This window comes from Crinia signifera, chromosome 6 (assembly GCF_055691185.1).
Source record: "Crinia signifera chromosome 6, ASM5569118v1, whole genome shotgun sequence".
Classification (NCBI taxonomy): domain Eukaryota; kingdom Metazoa; phylum Chordata; class Amphibia; order Anura; family Myobatrachidae; genus Crinia; species Crinia signifera.
The window spans coordinates 287,729,915-287,750,683 of record NC_139222.1 but is presented as its reverse complement, the minus strand read 5'-3'; the positions used below and the strand labels follow the sequence as shown (position 1 = coordinate 287,750,683).

Genomic DNA, 20,769 nt, shown 5'->3' with positions numbered 1-20,769 from the left:
ATGGATGCAAATAAGCAGTGAAAGACACGCCCCTCCAATGGTAAGAGAATGGGCTGCACACACCTATGTCCGACACATTTCCCAGGTCACCCAGCAGGAGCACCTGCTAATATCTCACTTGTGCATCTGTGCTGAGAACGGGAAAATATACAGTTAGGAATCCTTGGGGTCCGAGTTATGGAACCACAGCTGTATATATAACCCTGTACCCAGATATTCATTATACCCATATCCCCAATTACAGGCCGGCTCCCACCCATTCCCGGTACACTGCTCCGTCCTGTGTAACATCTGCAAATCATGACAGACACAGAAACACTGTTACATTCTGTTTATTCAGACAGACGTGGCCCCCAGGAAAATCAGACACGTGGCAGCCTAGCATGGTGGAAAGCTATCAGCAAGCTGGACACCAGCGTTACAAACTCCTTGAAGTCCACCCGGCCGTCTCTGTTCTCATCCAGGCCTTCCATGACCTTGTTCACGTATGACGCGTCCTTCATGCCCTGTCAGAGGGAGGGAGATGGTTACACCAGTCCAGGACACCTCGTGTATTAGCTACATCTACAGATAAGGGACTGGGTGGGGGTCATATGTAAGAAGCCTTAGAACCCTCCAATCAGCCCCTAACTGTCATGTTACAGACAGTGTTACAGAAATTGCAGTTATGAGCATACTAGCCAATTATCAAGTACTAGCCATTTTATCACTTCACCAAGCCTAATAAATCTGCCCCAAAGTACCAATCAGCTCCCAACTGTCATGGTTCAAACCCAGCCTGTAACAGTAGGTGGAAGCTGACTGGCTGGTACTATATCTCTAACGCTTATTAAATACGGGTAGATGTACTTCAGTGCCAAGCTGCCATGGGCAACTGCTCACCTAGCTCACTGCTTTGTACATCTGCTCCATGGACCCTTATACCAAGTCATACAGATGGCCGGTATGAATCTCAGTGCGAGGATTAAATCAGTCCAACCTGAAACTGTCTGTTGGTCACTCAGCCCCTGTGTTGCTGCCATTGGACAGAGTCTGTAGGATGCAACAATGGCCTGGCCAATACAGATGGTTTCCATGGTAACAGAAGGGATCACAAGCGGAACCTGTCAAGATTCAGCAAGTTTGTGGTGAGTGGGAGCGAAATGTTCTGCTCCATACTGGGAGTAATAACTGGCCTGAGGCCTGGGTACTGGAATACCTATGGGAGACCACGTCAGTAAATTTACATTATCCAGAGGATATACGTGTTCCAATATCAGTCCGCACTCATGACTAGACCAACAGCTGCTCCATTCCATAATACAGAGGCCAGTAGGAAGAACGGCACTCAGGAGACTGGTCACATGATAAATAGCTGCAATACGGCATCAGCAGAGTCACAAGGTGACAGAACATTCAGGGACACGGCCTTCATGGTCCGGAGGAATGGGCTACGTCCCCGACAACGGTGATCCCTTGTGGGATTGGTCTGCTGACCAGTGTCCCGAGTGCCGTTCTGTCTAGGCTTTACATATTCTCCATAATACACAGCTATTGTCAGCCATGTCTATACACAGACCCATTCAGTTACAGGGCTGCAGGTAACCAGGGCAGGGTCACAATAAGCAGCCCCTGGGTGTGGGCATCACCCGTAGGGTTCTTATTCCTGTGGTATACAGGTTCCTCATCTCCCACCAGGCGAAGGTACAGACAACACGTTACTGAACATGCCCCAATGCCCCCACAGTGCAGGACCCCCCCAGAGCAGTAGAGGACTTACAGGATCTGCCACTAGGATAACCCTAGAATCCCACAGTCGGGGTTCCCCTGCTTTATGTGCTGGACACTAACACACCCCAAGTGACCCCACTGACACATGCCCCCCACACTAGAGGGGTCTCACCTGTATGGCGTCCCCCAGCTGGTCCGCCAGTAGTATCCTCAGCTCCCCCTTAGTCAGAGCTTCCTCCAGTGAGAACTGGTGAAAGACGTCAATCAATCGATTAATGTAGGATTCCAACTCTGTAGTCGCCATCTCTGGGCTGTGGCTGGGTGGTCGGAGCTCAGCTGTGTGGTACAATATCTAGAAGGGGGAACACGGAACAAGACATCTCCTGTAAGGGATAGATATTCACAGAGACCCCACGCCGGCAGGGATAGTGGGGGTAGGAAAAGGTCGGAGGACACGTACTGCTGCCGCTCACCACGCTTCGGGTTCACGTTGATTGTGGCATGGCGTTCAATGGGGGGGGGGGGGCAATACAATGAAAAATGGGGTCTGGGGGCCTGATTTTTGCAACCTGGTTGCATACAGGAAACAAGTACCAAAAAAAAAAAAAAACCCACACATAACACACCCAAAAACAGTACAACACACACATTGTTCAGATACAGAAACAAAACACACACACACACACACACACACTTGCCAGGACACTACACATATATATGTAGCGCACCTCACATTCGGCATATACACACACACACACACACCCAAAGACAGTACAATACACAGAACACACAGCACACCGTACGCACATATAACATACTTTTAATGGCACAACATACCCACCCCCCCCAAAAAAAAAAAAAAACCACCACACTTAAACACTGCACAGATACATAAAAGGCACAACACAGATACTGTATATACATAGCACAACTCACACACTTACGCATTGGACAGATACATACAACACACACAAAAAAAAAATTGCCGTTTATTTAACAGTCTGTAGCAGGCAGGCAAATAAAAAAAAAAAAAAAAAAAAAAAAAAAAAAAAGTGTACCGGTTTTTCTTTTTTTTCCCCCTATATCAGTCTCTTTGCTCCCCGGCCAGTTACACTGAGAAATCTTTGTCCTGGCCAATGCACCTATTGATCAATACAAAGTGGGTACACTGCACTCACCCTGTTAGTCAGTTGGATGTTAGGCACTGCTCGGCCTTAAGGGTTTCACAGACTCTTTTGGTTCATAGATAATGTTTGGTCGATGGGCATGAGCGCAGCATGTATTTGTTTGAATGTTATGAGTGTAAGAAGTTGAAGAATAAGACTGAGATGAAGATTTGTCACATTATAGTGTACAATTTACAAAATCATGAAATAAATATGTGTACATAGAAGTACAATCAAGAAATGAAGTAGGATTAAAAAATAAATTCTGATTCAAACTGATAATTGTTTGGATGGGGGTGGGTTGTGAAACAAATCTATAGGTGGAGGGGGTATAGATAGTGGGCATAATTGGTGTTTGATACACCTACAGGGTCCCCAGTTGATAAGAAATTCAGTACAGTGTCACCATAGGGGGGGGGGGGATTTCCAATTGGGGTTTAGGTGGTCTTTTAGGGACCCCCTTTACTATCCCGTTGGTCTCTTCTCCTGGAGCCTACGGTCTTCCTCAGTGATTGACTATCATTAAGGGTGACCATGGGAATTGCAAAGGGTTCCTAAAGGGCCAACTGGACCCCAATTGGGAATCCCCCTATGGTGACACTAGTGAAAATCCCATCAATTAAGGACCCCCTGTAGGTGTACCAAACACTAATTATGCCCACAATATCCATACCCCCCACCTTTAGATTTGTTTCGCAACCCACCCCATCCAAACAATTATCAGTTTGAATCAGAATTTATTATTTAATCCTACTTTTATTTCTTGATTGTATACTTTTTTCATGGTTTATTGAGTAAATTGTACACTTTAACATGGCAAATCTTTAGCGGTCTTACTCTTCAACTTCTTACACTCCAAACCTTATCAATGCACCCATTTATGACTGCGCTGCACGGATCAGTCCGGCGGGTGTAATGAAGAACTTAGCCCATTGCACTCATTCCCAGTGGTGCGGGTAGCGTGCGTCGCGTCATGTGGCCAGGCCCGCGCACCTGCTCCCACACTCAGGGGCTGCCTCACTGTTTGGTAGAGACGCCCGTTGCATGTTCTTTACAGATCTCCAGACCTCAGAGACTGCTGCAGGCAGGATCGGTGAATTTTGAATTAGTTATGGCGTGGTAAGTGACGCCCACCCCGGTCTCCACTCACTCAGTGCCTGTAATTACACACCCTAGAAACTGTACCATTTAAAAGTATAGAAATAGAGGTGTGGCCATGTCGGTTTTTTGATTTTGTACCAATTTCAGACAATCAGATGTTGGAGGATATGTCATAGGTGCTAAATCTCAGGAGTGGTTGTGGAATTCATCAACACACACAAGTTATACACTCAGGAGCATTGTGTTTCAAACACTACACCTGATTTCATTGCCGTCATTGAGTATCAATGCAAAAACATTCTAACATTATGGTGGAATCTTTAACAAATTACAATCTTAGGTCTTTGGCACAACATACTGTAAGAGGACATTTTTCAGCAATTTAGAAAATAAAAAAAACCCCCAAGGTTTCCCTGGGAAACGCCGGGCGGGTCAGCTAGTCATACAATAAGAGGGAAGTGCAGGAGCAGAGCAATGTGTCCTCCTGGAGAGGGTCATGTTGGGAGGTATGCTTAAACTGCAGTTTAGATTTCAGTTTGAACACACCCCACCCAAAAGGCACACTCTGCACCTGTTACATCTGCCCCACCAACATAATTTGTCCATCTGCAAAAGATACACAAAGAAAACATTCCAAGTGGAACCACAAATACCAGCCTGCCCCCATTACCTTACACAGTCAGGACACCCAGCTCCCTCAGAGACATGTGGGGTAATGACTGAGCCTGGTATATAAGTACCACCCATAATTGGCTAATGGGACGCACATGTAATTAGCAGTAATTAGTGCACACGCAGCTGCCCTATATACAACAATAATAATGGCCGTGTCCTCTCAGCAGGAATATAAATGCTGCTTATATATAATAACAGTGATAAGGAGGAGACAAGTCTATTTATGGCCACGCGCTGTCTGTGGTACACAGAGGAATAATCGGCAGCCATGTATATATTGTGGTCACATGACCAGATTACAGGTCACATGGGCTGCTCAGAAGCCGGTCAGCGACACAAAGCAAATGTGTCCCAAAACATGCCGCTGCGTCGCCCCTTGTGTGCCGTCACTTGTATATGTGTGTATGACAGACTGGCGGGTGAGCGGGGTCTCTGCGGGCGTTACAATAGATAACAGGAGTGGACTACTGACACCCCATGGGTACGCCGTACAGAGAATATTACCCTGCTAATTGTAAGCTCTGCAGCCCGGGAGCTGATCATTGACCGTCAGCCATTGGTGAGACTATGGGCGCTGTGTGACTAATGTCGGGGGGACACCTAAATCTGGTAATGTTCAGCAGCATATGGCAACCAATCATCTGCTCCCAAACACTGGAAAATGGACAGAACGATTATTTGGACAAATCTGTTGGATCAAATGGATTTCACCAGACGCCCAATGTGTCCCCGGTGTTTGTGAGCAATGGCTGATGGTCATATCTCCCTCACGTCACCAGATCCCGGTGTCCACCGCACAGATTGCGCAGAGAAATCTATAGGTGTGTACCCAGCCTGAGTCTCACCCCTATAGATATACTGATCCCTGGATGTACGTGTTGCCATGGAGATAAAGGTTACGTTACCAGGGAACAGCGTTCTGTGTCTCCTCCGTATCACTGTTATGTATAAGCACCATTTATATTCCCGCTGAGAGGGGTAGGGATCCATAGGTCACCAGCATGTTGGCCGACATGCAGGAAGGTTTACATGTAAGTTGACATGGGTTCGGTCGACATGGTCATTAGGTTGACACAAGCATTAGGTCGACATGGGGGTAGGACTACAGTCAAAAGGTCGACATGGGGTTTTTCACATTTTGTTTGTCCTGAATGTCGACACAGTTGACATGGACACTGAAACATAGCACCGCGTCCCCTCCATGGCTCGCTGCGCTCTCCATACTTCGGGCACGGTGCCTCGCTACACTCGGCACACTATTTTATTCTCGCACCGCGCTCCGTAGTGAATGGTAGGGCATGAAGTACTGTACCGCCTGCTGGCACATTTCACGCACAAAAACATGTGAAAGACCCCATGTCCACCTTGTGACTGTCTACCTACCCCCATGTCGACCTAATGCTTAAGTCTACCTACAGTCATGTCGACCTTCTTGCATGTCAACCAACATGCTGGTGACCCAAAGACCATTTCCCGATGAGAGGACACGGCCATTATTATTGCTGTATATAGGGCAGCTGTGTGTGTACTAATTACTGCTAATTACATGTGCATCCCATTAGCCAATTATGGGTGGTACTTATATACCTGGCTCAGTCATTACTCCACATGTCTCTGAGGGAGCCGGGTGTCCTGACTGTGTAAGGTAATGGTGGTGTCCCCATCAGCTTTTATCTTAATGGTGTCATTTATAGCTGCTTCCCTAGCACAGGTACTGCACCATCAGGTATATACCTGGGCTACACCTGTTCCCCAGCACACAGGTACTGCACCATCAGGTATATACCTGGGCTACACCTGTTCCCCAGCACACAGCTGCCCTGACACAGGTACAGCACCATCAGGTATATACCTGGGCTACACCTGGTTCTCAGCACACAGCTGCCCTGACACAGGTACTGCACCATCAGGTATATACCTGGGCAACACCTGGTTCCCAGCACACAGCTGCCCTGACACAGGTACTGCACCATCAGGTATATACCTGGGCTACACCTGTTCCCCAGCACACAGCTGCCCTGACACAGGTACTGCACCATCAGGTATATACCTGGGCTATTCCTGGTTCCCCATCACAGCTTTCCTGACACAGGTACTGCACCATCAGGTATATACCTGGGCTACACCTGGTTCCCCATCACAGCTTCCCTGACACAGGTACTGCACCATCAGGTATATTCCTGGACTACACCTGGTTCCCCAGCACACAGCTTCCCTGACACAGGTACTGCACCATCAGGTATATACCCAGGCTACACCTGTTCCCCCAGCACACAGCTGCCCTGACACAGGTACTGCACCATCAGGTATATACCTGGGCTACACCTGGTTCCCCAGCACACAGCTGCCCTGACACAGGTACTGCACCATCAGGTATATACCTGGGCTACACCTGATTCCATCACACAGCTGCCCTGACATAGGTACTGCACCATCAGGTATATACCTGGGCTACACCTGGTTCCCCAGCACAGAGCTGCCCTGACACAGGTACTGCACCATCAGGTATAATACCTGGGCTACACCTGGTTCCCCAGCACACAGCTGCCCTGACACAGGCACTGCACCATCAGGTATACACCTGGGCTACACCTGGTTCCCCACTCTCCCAGCACAGAGCTGCCCTGACACAGGTACTGCACCATCAGGTATATACCTGGGCTACACCTGGTTCCCCAGCACAAAGCTGCCCTGACGCAGGTACTGCACCATCAGGTATATACATGGGTTACATTTTGTTCCCCAGCACACAGCTGCCCTGACGCAGGTACTGCACCATCAGGTATATACCTGGGCTACGGCTGGTTCCCCAGCACACAGCTTCCCTGACACAGGTACGGCACCATCAGGTATATACCTGGGCTACACCTTGTTCCCCAGCACACAGCTGCCCTGACACAGGTACTGCACCATCAGGTATATACCTGGGCTACACCTGGTTCCCCAGCACACAGCTGCCCTGACACAGGTACTGCACCATCAGGTATATACCTGGGCTACGGCTGGTTCCCCAGCACACAGCTTCCCTGACACAGGTACGGCACCATCAGGTATATACCTGGGCTACACCTGGTTCCCCAGCACAGAGCTGCCCTGACACAGGTACTGCACCATCAGGTATATACCTGGGTCACACATAGACCCCCAGCACACAGGAAATGATCAGCCTGCTATCAGCAATGTAAGGCTCATTTAACAGCTGTCACTTATCATACGGGAATCTGCATTTTATGTCTGACAGTCTATAATGGTGGTGGCCTGACGTGGTTCTAACACTCCATGCTCCTGGAGGCTGATGTGCATGTGACTGGTGGGTTGTCCTTACACCCCTGTTCCAGTAACACCTCTTGCTCCAGGACTCCTACCTCTTCCCTAGGATGCATGGACCTTCCCATCCTTATGTTACTAACCCCCATATCTGCCTCTATGCAGCCTGCTGTCCCACCATCCCACAGCCTAAGCTCTCACCGGCTATTGTCATACAACCCCGAGATGCCATCTGAGCTGGTAACCGCCCTGGAGGGAATGATCGATATATTCTACAAATACTCCACCCAGGAGGGTGACAAGAACCATCTGACCAGGGGAGAGCTCCAGAACCTGCTGAAGGAGCAGCTGGTCCTTACACAATGGGTGAGACACCACCTGTAGGACCATTGTGTGCTTCCCACTAATGTCTAAGCAGGACACTAACCTCTAACCTTCTCCCTTCCTTTCAGAACGAGAGAGATCCGGCCTATGTGGAAGCTCTCCTGAAATCTCTGGATGAGAATAAAGATGGAAAGGTGTCCTTCCAGGAGTACGTAGATCTTGTCTCTGGCTTCATTTTGGCTTACCATGAATTCTATGACAAATCATGAAGTTCTGAAGTTCCTGGTGATGTCTATCCTCTGCTGCCACGCTTCTGTGACTGCTGACCATGTATGGTATCCTTTGGTGCCACGCTTCTGTGACGTGACCATGTGTGGTATCCTCTGGTGCTACGCTTTTGTATAAATAAAGTGATTTGGAGGATATTTGACTTTGTCTTGTTTATAGTACGGAACCTTTATACCTGGGGAGATGCAGGGAAGTCGCCCTATAATATTCAGTGTGACAATGATTATACCGGGTACAGAATGAATGTGGTTGGCTTCTAGGGACAGATTCTATTAGAACATGACTGGTGAGTGATTATAAGGTTGAAGTAGTCTCTTGTTAGAACACTGATACCCAGACGGGCACTAGTAGTTCTTGGTTTATACCATTGGGGGCTGGTATAAGAAGCTTGTAGGATGTTGTCCACACACTGACCTGTAACCATGCTATAGCAGATCTTGGTGATATCCCTTACTGAGCCACCTAGAACATCCTGGGCAGTAATGATAGTTATCCTCTAGAGGAGATGGACCTCTAGCACAAGGGTACAGGAGCGTTGAGGCTGAGAACACAACATGAAGCATCTGTGCATCTGCCTAGGAAGTAGGTGAGTGTTCTACTGACCCAGCAATATATCCCAGCATGCCCTGCCACAACTTTGCTATCTGGCCATTGTGGGTACAAAATGTAACTTACTAGAGCGGGGTCTGTTGTCTTACCCCCTGGTTCTGGCTCTGTGAGATCTTCCAGCTATTTATTGTACGTCTGGCATCCCGGATCTGCAGCCCCTCTAGGGATAGTGAAGTTAGTGTTTACCTAACAAACAAAACTCCTCCTGCCGTACACAGGTGCACTCCTACCGGGCGCAGGTGCACTCCTGCCTCACACAGGTGCACTAACAGACTACAGGACACTAACCCCCGCTATAGGGGTGTCATAATAGGGGGGGGAGACCCATGTGCAGCTTCCTCCAGCCAGGCCCCTTCCTCTCTGCTGGGAGCCTAGTACCTGCATCCTACAGCGCATGTGCAAACAATTGGGGGGGTAGGGTAGGGGACAATAGGGAGATGAGGTGTAGCAGGGTTGGTAGTGACAGCTACCACTTTCACTGTGTACCTCATTCTGTCCATGTCAGGCCGAGCAGTGCATGTATGTTCAGCAGTGGTAGGGATCCTTCTAACCAGTATCAGGACCCCATTTCTCTGGCAGAGCCAGACTTTCTCCCCCTGATGAAGGGAGCTATGGGACAGAAGTATATGATATGAAGGGGGAACTTTACTAAAGGAAATTTGTAAAAAATAGGTGTATTTGTGTCCAGAAATACAGTTCTTTTTGACATTTACTATCCCAAAAAATATGGCTATTCGTATTGATAGCACATCAATACGACTACGAATTGCCGTATTTACGGGTTAGTAAATGTCAAAAATAAGTGTATTTCTGGATACAAATATACCTATCTTTTTACAAATTTCCTTTAGTAAATTTCCTCCGAAATATCATCTGTGTATTAAGGCTGCCATATACCATAGCGGTTGCATCTGCTGTTACACCACTACGCCTAGCTCTGACCGGGGGGGGGGGGGGAGGGGATCTACACCCCATCTACACAAGCTAGCAGACATTGAGATAAATGGGGAAATGTAATACAATGTATCAATGTGCTGATCACTTGCAAGCTTTGTAATATCTCCGGGGTTCCTGCTAATGCTGGTAGGATTAATGCCGCTGCTTCCTCTCCCCGTGTCAGCGCGGGATAGGTAACCGCTGATGTCTGAGTGCAGTGCCGGTAGCTTTCAGGGGATTGCTGGCCAGGCCAAAGCACAACGAGACGCCGATGATGGAATCAGAAGTGATGTAATGCGGATCATCTCCATGGCAATGTTATACCAGGGTTGCCGACTTTAAGATTCTCCTCTCCGGGAGAAGCCCGGAGAGGAGAGCTTGAGAAGCCGCTCAGGGGGCGGGGCTTACGAGTGACATCACTAAGCCCCACCCCCATGCTGTTAAAGCATCAAATTCACATATCTCCGTGGAGGGGGCGGGGCTAAAATGACGCGATTGTGACGTTTTAGCTCCGCCCCCTCCTCTGGGACCCGAGGATTGCGGCATTTTAATGCCGCGATCCGGGGGTCCCCCCTGAATCCGGGAGGGTTGCCCACCCTTCCGGGGGGCCGGTAGGGGGCACCCAATTTTCGGGAGACTCCCGGAAATTCCGGGAGGGTCGGCAACCCTGTGTTATACCTTCCACCATCAGGAGACTTCTACCATTACCAATATTATTTACGAGTACCCTTGACTTGCCTGCAGCGCACCCCAGGTTGGGAACCACTGGTGTAAATGATTGTCCCTTTAAACCAGTGGTCAGGGAACTCGGTCCTCATTACCCCACACATGTTTTGCTGGTAACCCAGCAGGTGCACAGGTGTACTAATTACTCAGACACATTTTATAAGGTCCGAAGGTGGAGCTAATTATTTCACTTGTGATTCTGTGAGGAGACCTGCAAAACATGCACTGCGTGGGGTAACGAGGACCGAGTTCCCTTATCACTGCTTTAAACAAACATCAGAGATTGACTAGCGTCCTGCACCACCAGCAAGCTCAGTGTGTAGAGAAGAGGGATGGGCTGTGGGCAGTAGGAGAAGTTCTTCTTGGGGTGCAGAGAACCCTCACACCATCCCTGCCTTTGTGGCATTAGATCTCCAGATTTAGCATCCTCCCGGCGGCAGGGAACGTAGCCACATGCTATACATCACCTGTGAATAGGCTGCATGAGGTGCTGCCGCCTGGGACGCTCACAGAAGATCAGATTGTCATACACTGAAGATGGAGTCGTGTATGGTCACCTTTACAGATTATTAGAGTTCTCTACATTTCTTAGGGCATCGGAGGCTCGCTGGGCATTATGACCTTTATTTTGGGGGAGGAGAGACGGTGCCATGGTGGAACAATGGTGGCCCTCTGGTCTCCCATTTACATGGGGATAGGAAGAGGAAGGGGTCTGTATTCAGCATAAATTCCCTCCCCCGCTGAGCGCTGTAGATACTAGCACTGCGCAGCTCTCCCAGCAGAAAGCATGGGAGAACATGGGCACAGGGTGTGAGATGTTAACACCCCCGACAGGGGGCCTATGGGCACCGCACCAATTACAGATGCCCCCACAAAGCTTTAAGTTTGGCCCAAGGGATTATGCGGGCAATATGCACCAGTGTACTCATTACCCACTGACATTTCCCAGGTCATCTGTTAGCTGCACTCATTACCCCCTGATCATAGGCGTGGTGGGTGCCAAGGGTGCACAGGCACGTCTTAATGATGCCCCTCCACCCCCCACATGATTTCAGCCCGGGTCAGCTGTATCTGTTAAACACCACCCGCCGCCTCTTTCCCTTTTTCAGAAGCTGGCCAGATGCTGCCCACTGCCTCCTTCCCTCCTCCACCCGGCAGCTGCTACTTTGTCCCTCCTCCACCCAGCATGAACTCCGTACCCCCTCCATCTGTCACTCCCCCCCCTCCTCCTCCTGGCAGTGGGAGCTCCATCCCCCTTCCACCCAGCAGTGAGAGCTCCATCCCCCTCCACCCAGCAGTGGCAGCTTTGTCCCCACACGAGTGGCAGCTAGCTCTCCCCTCCCTCCATGGTCAGCTCCGTCCCATATACACTGTGTACAGAGCACTATGTGGGCATTGTGTGTGGCACTATTGGGGGGCATTCTGTGTGGAAGCAGTGCTGCTACTGCAGGCATTATGTGTAAGCGGTACTGCTACTGGCGGCATAATATGTGTACAGAGGAGGTGGAACCTGGTCAGAGACGCTCCCCTCTGCTGGATCCCCAGCCATCCGGCACCTGAAGTTCCTGTTAAACAAATAAATCAGGATCCAGGATAAGCAGACAGGCGGGGAGTGGTGCCTCAGGGTCTCTGCCACATACAGACCAAAAATGGATGGCACCATAGAGGAGACAGATGCTAGAGGTCTGCCTGCACCTATACCATCCGTCAGGGCAACCAGCACTACCCGGAAATGCTGATTCAGTAAGCACTGGCACGGTGTGTGCCTGCATTCCAGAGCAAGGAGGCAAACAAGCATGTAATCCCTCCTGGCAATAAGCATGTAATCCCTGACAACAAGCATGTAGGTAAGCGCACTTATATGGCACATGTATTGTGGCACACCATCTCTCATCCTAACCTGTTTATGCTCACCCCTGTCTGTCTAACCCTCCCTTTTTAGAATGTAAGCTCTCACGAGCAGGGCCCTCTCTCCTCATGTGCCTTTCTTAGAATATATAAACCTCTGCCACCCTGATGCTTGCTTCAGTGTCCTGTCCCCTGATGCAACTATCCATATTAACCATGTACTTGTCCTAAACTGTCTTGTACTGTAATTTGTTTTGTGTTTTTGCTAATAACTATGCTCTGTAAAGCGCTGCGGAATATGTATGCGCTATATAAGAAACTGTTAATAAAAATATAAAATGTAATGGCCATTATGGTGTGTAATAAGCAATGTGTGTGGATTAACATAAAATGGGCATTGCAGCATGTGGAATAATGTGTAATAGGCAATTCACTGTGGGGCACAATATGTAATGGGCATTACAGTGTGTGGCACAATGTGTAATGGGCATTATGGCATGTGGTGTACTATTTAATGGCCGTGTGATGTGTAATAGGCATTATGGTGGCACACTCCTTGGACACGCACGGTCTCTGTTTTGCAAATATATGTCAAGAACTGGCACAATGTGTAATGGGCATTAAAGAGTACATTTTTGCACACTGTCCCCGTTGTAGTTTGTGGTGGGGATTCATTTTGAAGTGCATATACATCATGGATGCAGATAAGCAGTGATGGACACGCCCCTCCAATGGTACACCCCCTAAGAGAATGCTCTGCACACACCTATGTCCAACAACGTTTTCCAGGTCACCCGGAAGGAGCACAGAGGCACCTGCTGATATGTCACTTGTGCTGAGAACGGGAAAACATACAGTTAGGAATCCTTGAGGTCCGAGTTATGGAACCACAGCTGTATATAATAACCCTGTACCCAGATTCATTAAACCCATATCCCCAATTACAGGCCGGCTCCCACCCATCCCCCGGTACACTGCTCCGTCCTGTGTAACATCTGCAAATCATGACAGACACAGAAACACTGTTACATTCTGTTTATTCAGACAGACATAGCCCCGCCAAGGGCATCAGACACATGGCCCCTGGGGGCATCAGACACGTGGCGGCCTAGCATGGTGGAAAGCTATCAGCAAGCTGGACACCAGCGTTACAAACTCCTTGAAGTCCACCCGGCCGTCTGTTCTCATCCAGGCCTTCCATGACCTTGTTCACGTATGACGCGTCCTTCATGCCCTGTCAGAGGGAGGGAGATGGTTACACCAGTCCAGGACACCTCGTGTATTAGCTACATCTACAGATAAGGGGCCCGGTGGGGGTCCTATGTAACAAGCCTTAGAACCTACCAATCAGCCCCTAACTGTCATGTTACAGACAGACAGTGTTTGTTACAGAAATTGCATTTATGAGCATACTAGCCATTCTATCACTTCACCAAGCCTAATATATCTGCCCTAAAGTACCAACCAATCAGCTCCCAACTGTCATGGTTCAAACCCAGCCTGTAACAGTAGGTGGAAGCTGACTGGTTGGTACTATATCTCTAACGCTTAGTAAATACGGGTAGATTTACTTCAGTGCCAAGTTGCCATGGGCAACTGCTCACTTAGCTCACTGCTTTATACATCTGCTCCGTGGACCTTTATACTAAGTCATACAGATGGCCGGTATGAATCTCGGTGCGAGGATTAAATCAGTCCAACCTGAAACTGTCTGTTGGTCACTCAGCCCCTGTGTTGCTGCCATTGGACAGTCTGTAGGATGCAACAATGGCCTGGCCAATACAGATGGTTGCCATGGTAAAAGATGTAATCACAAGCGGAACCTGTCAAGATTCAGCAAGTTTGTGGCGAGTGGTAGCGAAACGTTCCCATCCATACTGGGAGTAATTACTGGCCTGAGGCCTGGGTACTGGTGGAATACCTATGGCATTATCCAGAGGATAGACGTGTGCCAATATCGGTCCGCACTCATGACCAACAGCTGCTCCATTCCATAATACAGAGGCCAGGAGGAAGAACGGCACTCAGGAGACTGGTCACATGATAAATAGCTGTAATACGGCATCAGCCGAGTCCCAAGGTGACAGAACATTCAGGGACACGGCCTTCATGGTCCGGAGGAATGGGCTACGTCCCCGACAATGGTGATCCCTTGTGGGATTGGTCTGCTGACCAGTGTCCCGAAAGCCGTTCTGTCTAGGCTTTACATATTCTCCATAATACACAGCTATTGTCAGCCATGTCTATACACAGACCCATTCAGTTACAGGGCTGCAGGTAACCAGAGCAGGGTCACAATAAGCAGCCCCTGGGTGTGGGCATCACCCGTAGGGTTCTTATTCCTGTGGTATACAGGTTCCTCATCTCCCACCAGGCGATGGTACAGACAACACGTTACTGAACATGCCCCAATACCCCCACAGTTCAGGACCCCCCCAGAGCAGTAGAGAACTTACAGGATCTGCCACTATGATAAGCCTAGAATCCCACAGTCGGGGTTCCCCTGCTTTATGTGCTGGACACTAACACCCCAAGTGACCCCACTGCCACATGCCCCCACACTAGAGGGGTCTCACCTGTATGGCGTCCCCCAGCTGGTCCGCCAGTAGTATCCTCAGCTCCCCCCTGGTCAGAGCTTCCTCCAGTGAGAACTGGTGAAAGACGTCAATCACTCGATTAATGTAGGATTCCAGCTCTGTAGTCGCCATCTCTGGGCTGTGGCTGGGTGGTCGGAGCTCAGCGGTGTGGTACAATATCTAGAAGGGGGAACACGGAACAAGACAACTCCTGTAAGGGATAGATATTCACAGAGACCCCGGGAGAGATAACCGGCACAGGAGGATATACTGGAGGCAGTTACAACATAAAACCGGATTCAGAACTGTTTGCAAAGATACCATTTTCGCAGATGGACAAAACCATGCTGCACTGCAGGTGGGGCAGATGTAACAGGTGCCAAGACAGTTAGATCTGGACGGGTTATATTGTTTCTGTGCAGAGTAAATATTGGCTACTTTATCCTTACACTCAGTGGTGCAATTATGAAAATAGCGCCGCCCCCCCCCCCCCCCCCGCCCCTGTGCTGCGACTGGGAGCCGCAGATTTGGTCTGCGGTCCTATCTCCCCTCCTGCCCTGGCTTCTGCTGGTATGAAAACGGACCATTACAAAATGTCCTCCCCCTTACAGCCGACAGTTTCAGAGAACTGTCTGCTGTAGGGGGGGCGGACATTTTCTGATAGTCTATTTTCATTTAAGCAGAAGCCAGGGCAGGGGGGGGGGGGGGGGATGACACAGGTAAGTCTGAGAGTCCTGGCCGCAGCATAACGGCATCACAATAGCGCCACAGACCCCCGGCGCCTACACTCACGGTGCCTCCCACGACAATTCTTACACCACTGCTTAAACCATACCTCCCAACGTGACCCTCTCCAGGAGGGACACATTACGCTGCTCCTGCACTTCCCTCTTAATGTATGATTGCCGTCACCTTCCTTATCAATTAATCTGTTTAGCACAGGTGATGGTAATCTATATAATAAGTTGGAGTGTGTGTGCGTTTCTCTCGCATTGCAGACACACCGTAGCACTCAGAGCCACCAAATTCAGTCAAAAGATACCTCTTGACCCAGTGGTGTGCACCGCGAAGCCGTTTTTAAATTTCCAAGTGAAATTTACCCAAAAAACACCAAGTATTTTTAATTTGACTTTATTGATGATCTGGGAAAAAGATTGACGAAACCGTTGACAAAGGAACAACTCCTCCCCAGCTTTAATTGCTGTCATTGCGTAGGAATGACACATTTTAACATTATGGTGAAGGCTTTAAACAATTAGGAATAATGGAGGATACACACACACATATATACGTAGCGCACCTCATACACATTGGACAGATACACAAAAAAAAAAAAAAAAAAAACACACACATGGTACTTGTTTCCTAGCACGGCACCCATCGGCTTTTTTTAAGGTTTCCCGACAATTGTAAAAAAATCCGGTCCATCGCATGCCATTATAATGGCATGCAATGCGACCGACCCAATTTTACATTAAATGGCCCCCCCATACCCAATTTTTTATTGTATACCCACCCTGATGGGTAATTGCTATGTCAAATGCGCCCCCATTGTTAACACCACCCCACGATGAACGCCAACCCGAAGCGTGACAAGCGCTGCGAGCCTGTGAGGGGTGGCGGTACGCGTCCTCCGACCTTTTAATACCCCCACTATGCACGTCGGCGTGGAGTTGATCTTATATAGTGTGGCGAGCGCAGCGAACCCCGCGAGGGGACGCTTAATACGTCTAAGTAATGCTCGCTGCGCTCGCCACGCTTCGGCTTCACGTTTATTGTGGCATTAACAATGGGGGGGGACATTGAATGAAAAATGGGGTCTGGGGGGCATTTAACATTGGTTCCAATGCAAAAAAAATAAATAGGGTCGGTCGGGTCAATCGCATTGCATGCAATTTGGTTGCATGCGATGGACCAGATTGAATACAATTAAAAATCGGTGGCGCCATGCTAGGAGACAAGTACCAAAAAAAAATAAAAAATAAACCACACATACAGTAACACACTACATGCAGTACAACAAACACTTAAACATTGTGCAGATACAGAAATACACACTTAAGCATTGCCAGGATATACACACACACACACACTATAAATATATATAGCGCACCTCACATTTGGCAGATACACATAACACAACCCATGGTACAACACACACCCAAAAACAGTACAATACACAGAACACATACACAAAGCACACATATAACATACTTCTAACAGCACAACACACCCAAAAAAAAAAAAAACTATTAAACACTGCACAGATACACAAAGGCACTACACACATACTGGGGCAGATGTATTAAGCCTCAACAAGAGATAAATGCAAGGCTGATAAAGAGAGATAAACGTCCAGCCAATCACATCCTAACTGCCATGTTACAGGTGGAGTTTGAAAAAAGTCAGAATGGAGCTGATTGGCTGGACGTTTATCTCTCTTTATCACCCTTGCATTTATCTCTTGTTAAGGCTTAATACATCTGCTCCACTGTATATACCGTATTTTTTCGGACTATAAGACGCACTTTTTCTCCCCAAAAATGTGGGGGAAAAAGTACATGCGTCTTATGGTGCGAATATGCAGCATAGAGGGGAAAAAACCTTATTGAGCGCTCCCTGCGCTGGATGGGAGAGGCAGCAGATATCGGTAGCTGCGGCGGCGGGTCCTGGCTGGCTGCTGCGCCGTCATCTTGATCCCGGCATCTCTGAGAGTGCGGCAGCAGAGCGTCCGCATCAGCCGGCATCACGTGACTCCGACCGCTCCTCTCCTCCTCCTTCAGAGCGCTTTGGGCAGTGTAAGCTGACAGGCTGTTCGCGGGGAACCTGTGTCTACACAGTAGGTGTGTGTGCTGCTGTTAAATGAACGTGTGTGTGTGTGTGTGTGTGTGTGTGTGTGAGTGTGTGTAGTGATTTCTGTCATACTGCAAATGCCAAGGTTTGCTGTTAAACTGCGGTTAAATATTTTGCTATAATAAAGTGACTCCCTCGGCTCACCTCCTCCTTCCACTGAGTGCTTTAAGTGAAAAGCCATGATAACCAATATTTTTGCTGCTTCAATTTAAAATGAATGGGGATTTTTTTTAAGTTCCTTATACTGTATGTTGTGAGGTAAAAAGGTTCTCATATGCCTTAAAAAGCTGCTCTGTACTGTGACTATCGCTGTGCATGTGTGGCTGCCTGTCACACAATGTCTATAGTATATTGTGTGACAAATAGTGTAATATAATATTATATTACACTATTTGGGTTCAGAATATTTTCTTCTTGTTTTCCTCCTCTAAAAACTAGGTGCGTCTTATGGTCCGAAAAATACGGTACATAGCACACCTCACACACTTACGCATTGGACAGATACATACAACACAAAAAAAAAAAAAAAAATTGCCGTTTAATTAACAGTCTGTACCGGCAAATAAAAACTGTACCTAATGTACCGGTTCATCTTATTTTCCCCCATATCCGTCTTCGCTCCCCGGCCAGTTGTACTGAGAAATCTTTGTCCCGGCCTAGTGATTTACTATCATTAAGGGTGACTGTAGGCTCAAGGAGAAGAGACCTACGGGATTGTAAAGGGTTCCTAAAAGACCACCTGAACCCAATTGGGAATCCCACTATGGTGACACTGTAGTGAAAATCCCATCAATTGAGGACCCCCTGTAGGTGTATCAAACACCAATTATGCCCACAATATCCATACCCCCCACCTATACATTTGTTTCGCAACCCACCCCCATCCAAACAATTTTCAGTTTGAATCAGAATTTATTTTTAATCCTACTTTGAATGCTTGATTGTACTTCTATGTACACTTATATATTTTCTCACGATTTATTGAGTAAAATGTACACTTTAACATGACAAATACTTTATCTCAGTGTTATTCTTCTACTTCTTACACTCCAAACCTTATCAATGCACCCATTTATGATTGCGACGGCTGGATTGGCCTGTCGGGTGTAGGGAAGAATTTGGCCCATTGCACCCGTTCCCAGTGGTGTGGGTAGAGTGCGTCACGTCATGACATCTTGTGGCCAGGGGCCCACGCACCTGCTCCCACACTCAGGGACTGCCCCACTGTTGGTAGAGATGCCCGTTGCATGTGCTTTACAGATCTCCAGACCTCAGAGACTGCTGCAGGCAGGATCAGTGAGGGGGAGCGGTGAATTTTGAATTAATTATGGCGTGGTAAGTAATGCCCACCCCGGTCTCCACGCACTCAGCGCCTGTAATTACACCCTAGAAACTGTACCATTGAAAGTATAAAAGTGGAGGTGTGGCCACGTCCCTTTCTGATTTTATACCGATTTCTGACCCTCAGATGTTGGAGTGTATGTCATAGGCGCTAAGTCTCAGGAGTGGATGTGGAATTCAGCAACACATACAAGTTATCAACTCAGGAGCGTTGTGTTTCAAACACCACCACACCTGATTGCCGTCATTGAGCATCAATGCAAACACATTCTAACACTATGGTGGAAATTTTAACAAATTATAATCTTAGGCACAACATACTGTAAGGGGATATTTTTCAGCAATTTTGGAAATAAAAAACCCCCAAGGCTTTCCCGGGAAACGCCGGGCGGGTCAGCTAGTCATACAATAAGAGGGAAGTGCAGCAGCAGAGCAATGTGTCCTCCTGGAGAGGGTCATGTTGGGAGGTATGCTTAAACTGCAGTTTAGATTTCAGTTTGAACACACCCCACCCAAAAGGCACACTCTGCACCTGTTACATCTGCCCCTCCAACATAATTTGTCCATCTGCAAAAGTCACACACACAGAAAACATTCCAAGTGGAACCACAAATACCAACCAGCCCCTTTACCTTACACAGTCTGGACACCCAGCTCCCTCAGAGACATGTGGGGTAATGACTGAGCCAGGTATATAAGTACCACCCATAATTGGCTAATGGGACGCACATGTAATTAGCAGTAATAAGTGCACACGCAGCTGCCCTATATACAACAATAATAATGTCCGAGTCCTCTCAGCAGGAATATAAATGCTGCTTATATATAATAACAGTGATAAGGAGGAGACAAGTCTATTTATGGCCACACGCTGTCTGTGGTACACAGAAGAATAATCGGCAGCCATGTATATATTGTGGTCACATGACCAGATTACAGGTCACATGGGCTGCACGCGCTGTCTGGGGTACACAGAGGAATAATCGGCAGCCATGTATATATTGTGGTCACATGACAGGTCACATGGGCTGCTCAGAAGCCGGTCAGCGACACAAAGCAAATGTGACCCAAAACATGCCGCTGCGTCGCCCCTTGTGTGCCGTCACTTGTATATGTGTGTATGACAGACTGGCGGGTGAGCGGGGTCTCTGCGGGCGTTACAATAGATAACAGGAATGGACTACTGACACCCCATGGGTACGCCGTACAGAGAATATTACCCTGCTAATTGTAAGCTCTGCAGCCCGGGAGCTGATCATTGCCCGTCAGCCATTGGTGAGACTATGGGCGCTGTGTGACTAATGTCGGGGGGACACCTAATTCTGGTAATGTTCAGCAGCATATGGCAA

At 48.3% G+C, this 20,769-nt stretch overlaps 2 protein-coding genes across 3 annotated transcripts; one reads left to right on the top strand and one right to left on the bottom strand.

The window, feature by feature from the left end:
* Positions 1-316: 316 nt before the first annotated feature.
* Positions 317-20,694, bottom strand: LOC146009467 (protein S100-A12-like). 2 transcript variants are annotated; one of them, XM_083149883.1, is made up of 3 exons: positions 20,641-20,694; positions 15,227-15,406; positions 317-506 (listed from the first exon to the last, which is right to left on the bottom strand). In XM_083149883.1, the coding sequence occupies exons 1-3, from the start codon at positions 20,677-20,679 to the stop codon at positions 363-365; spliced, it is 363 nt and encodes a 120-aa protein (XP_083006009.1). In that variant the 5' UTR covers positions 20,680-20,694; the 3' UTR covers positions 317-362. The 2 variants fall into 2 exon arrangements, with proteins under 2 accessions (XP_083006009.1, XP_083006010.1); XM_083149884.1 differs by lacking the exon at positions 317-506 and adding an exon at positions 13,671-13,884.
* On the top strand, positions 6,265-8,666 carry LOC146007320 (protein S100-A1-like). Its single transcript, XM_083145664.1, has 3 exons — positions 6,265-6,297; positions 8,085-8,285; positions 8,372-8,666. Exons 2-3 carry the CDS (start codon positions 8,145-8,147, stop codon positions 8,510-8,512), a joined length of 282 nt encoding a protein of 93 aa, XP_083001790.1. The 5' UTR covers positions 6,265-6,297; positions 8,085-8,144; the 3' UTR covers positions 8,513-8,666.
* Positions 20,695-20,769: the final 75 nt, after the last annotated feature.